The 2,958-nt window shown below is 35.3% G+C and overlaps 1 protein-coding gene across 1 annotated transcript in view; it reads right to left on the bottom strand.

Moving 5' to 3' along the window:
* Positions 1-2,958, bottom strand: part of SCI1 (splicing regulatory glutamine/lysine-rich-like protein) — a 3,556-nt gene that overhangs the window by 142 nt on the left and 456 nt on the right. Inside the window, exons 2-4 of the mRNA XM_089785707.1 lie at positions 2,879-2,954; positions 1,850-1,875; positions 7-210 (exon numbers count right to left, since the gene is read on the bottom strand). Of these exons, the coding sequence (XP_089641833.1) occupies positions 7-210; positions 1,850-1,875; positions 2,879-2,954 (306 nt within the window). The remainder of the gene's footprint in view (positions 1-6; positions 211-1,849; positions 1,876-2,878; positions 2,955-2,958) is intronic.

Here is a 2,958-nt window from a genome sequence, read left to right as displayed (position 1 = left end):
ATGTGCAGTCCGTGGGCCACTTGCAATGCCTTCATAGTATTGAGATCCAAGCTTCTGGTTATTCCAGTCTATAACAAAGTCTGAGAATAATTCTCGGGCAGACTCAGACGAAAGATCAGAGAAAAACACATGTTTCTCTTCTCTCAGCCAGGTAGCAAATTCATTATTCTTAGAAAAATAGTCATCATTGGATAGCTCTTGGAAATGTTTCTGCAGGAATGAAGTAAATAACATCAGCAAATAACAAATTAAACAAAAACCCTATTTTAAATGTCACTCCCACACAAAATCCCCCAGCTGTGAATGCAGGCAAATGTTATATAGACATAAGATACTCATGCATGTCTAGCTAGTTATGACCCCACAACGTCAACAGTTCACTTTTTTTTTTCTTTTGAAATTTAATAATTCCATTGAACAACCTGTGGGCAACAACCCAAACCAGGCATGGTCCGATTTCAGGCCTATGAGTTTTGATGTGAAACTCATTTGCATAAAATCCTACCCTTAAGAAACAAAATGGCCAGAGCTCTGTTACACAAATTTCAGAGCAAATGCCTACCGTACATTCCCAAAAATCCCCCTGAAACACAATCCATATTTACTCACAGCATCATGATCCCTCAAAAATATACAGCCAAATCCTAATCATTGGCAAACTAATTACACAGCCATATACAACAGTCAGCATTCATCAAACAAAAACATTGAATCCACCCATTCAAACAAGAACCAAAGCAAAGGGAGGAAACAAGCACTCATGGCCAGCTTGAGGCTTTAACTTTCAAACAAAAACATTGAATCTGACCCATTCAAACAAGAACCAAAGCAAAGGGAGGAAACAGGCACTCATGGCCAGCTTGAGGCTTTAACTTTCAACATTGCACTTACACCCTCTGGTTTAATATTTCAAAGGTTTTCCTCCTTGATTCCAATAGCAGAAGTGAGCAAAGTTAGATGAAAATTTAACCTCAATTTGATAGTTTTATAGTTTTTTTTATTGTTGTATCGATATATTCTTTTTGTACGTTACTAAAGGTAAGTCTAAGATAATTATTGCATTCTTATAGAAGATGTTAAACTATATGAACCCCTAAGACCAAAGGAATAAAGTACAAAGCATGTAGTAAATGAAACATTTGAAACTATAAATATTCAGGGATGAAAAGCTTAATTTGCCCTTCAATTTTACCAACTTATTGAATCTCGCCAACCTATTTCGACAAAACAAAATTCAACTGAATACATAATGTAGCTGTCTTAATTGATCAATACATTGGATAGGACTATTGATCATCTCTCCACCCCCATCCCTCAAAAAATTTGCTTTTCTGTTTGCCAGCAAAAATTATAAATTTATTTTCAGAAAATATATAAAGAACAGACCAATATGACATCTAGCAGCTGAGTTGAATTCAAAGCATCCAGCAGTGCAGCATGAAAAATGGTTGGCATCTAGCACCACCACAATTCCTTTACATGTAGTGAGAATTCATGGTATATGTGTTTTTCATATTCCTCTCAGGAACAAGAGAGGACAGATGATAATTTAAGCTTTAAATAAAGAACTATGCCTTTTTTTGAACACCCTCCCCTCCCCATACCACACACAATAAAAAGTAGAAAAACATGGCCAAATAATGTTAATTGAATTCCCCCACATGCCTCCATTTTGACATCATGTGCATTTAGAAAGATCTAATTCTTGAAGACATATAGAAAACATGCCATTATCAGGTGCAGAGTAGAAGAAAGCTATAACTTAAAACTACAATCTGATAAATATCAATGTTGATTTAGAAAATAGAACAAGAGGACTCACCAAGGCCGGTCACCTTTTGATGGTTACGTTTCCCTTCTCCTTTGACTTCTTCTCTGAATCAAGCAAAGTATGTCAATGTTGATACAACTATTTTGCACAATGCAGGAGACAAGCAATGCAGAGGCTAGATCAACTGTAGTTTCTCAAGCACTAGCACAAAAGACCATTGCTAAAGATTTAGCAAATATTGGAAGCATATCTCAAAAAATTGGTACAAGAAAAATTGATCACACCCTACAAACAGAAGATTGACTTCATGCAATAGAAAGACACAGTTCAATATTCACTGCAATTCTCAAACAACAAATTTATCAGAATTTGATTAGTAAATATTTTAAATATAATATTCATGCAAGCAAATCAATCCTTCAAATTCAGACATTGGAAGTGAATTACCGTGGTGATCTCTCACCGGCTACTTATACTTTTTAAGTCATGAACTCACGAAAAGTTACAAATTTTGGATAGCATACTTTACTTTTAATTGCAATACATTTTTCCATTGTCTCTCACCTGATGTCTTCCCATAATCATATATGCTCCAACTCCCAACAAGAGCAAAGAAGCTAAAAAGCTTGTCAGAAACTTAATGCAGATGAATGCTTCTAAAGAGCATCGACACCTTTACAACCAAAGTTTTAAGAAACGAATTTCTTGATGACACTGATTCTAGCGTGTGTGAGTGTTGCTATCTCAATTGAATTGTCACTTGTACAAATGTTGTGGGATTGCCCTCAGAAATCCCCCCTTTTAATAGGCAAAAGATGCTCGAGCAAAATTCCATATCGAGTAGAATAGCAGCTGAATAAATATCTTAACTCATAATTGATTATTCATTGTTCCTTTTCCCCCTCCTGAGAAAGCTTTACTGTTCTTAACTGAATTTTAAAATTTTTAAGTCAGCAAATACAATGCAAACCATACCAAAGATATAAGAAAGCTACAACCCATTAATTCAAACTTTTGCCGCATCAAGAAAATGCTACTCATGCTCAACAAAGACCAGTAATGAAACCAATAAAAAAAGGATAATTTTGAACTTAACAAGCATAAAACCTTTATCAGAGGAGTGTTTGTGAGATTTCTTGTCCTTTCTCTTCTCTTTCTTGCTATCCTTTTTCCTGCTTTTCGACTCC

Source organism: Theobroma umbraticum, unplaced genomic scaffold (assembly GCF_002168275.2).
Source record: "Theobroma umbraticum cultivar Fairchild unplaced genomic scaffold, ASM216827v3 scaffold_69.0, whole genome shotgun sequence".
In the NCBI taxonomy this organism is placed as follows: domain Eukaryota; kingdom Viridiplantae; phylum Streptophyta; class Magnoliopsida; order Malvales; family Malvaceae; genus Theobroma; species Theobroma umbraticum.
The sequence above is the reverse complement of the archived record's forward strand: the minus strand, read 5'-3'. Positions and strand labels throughout refer to the sequence as shown.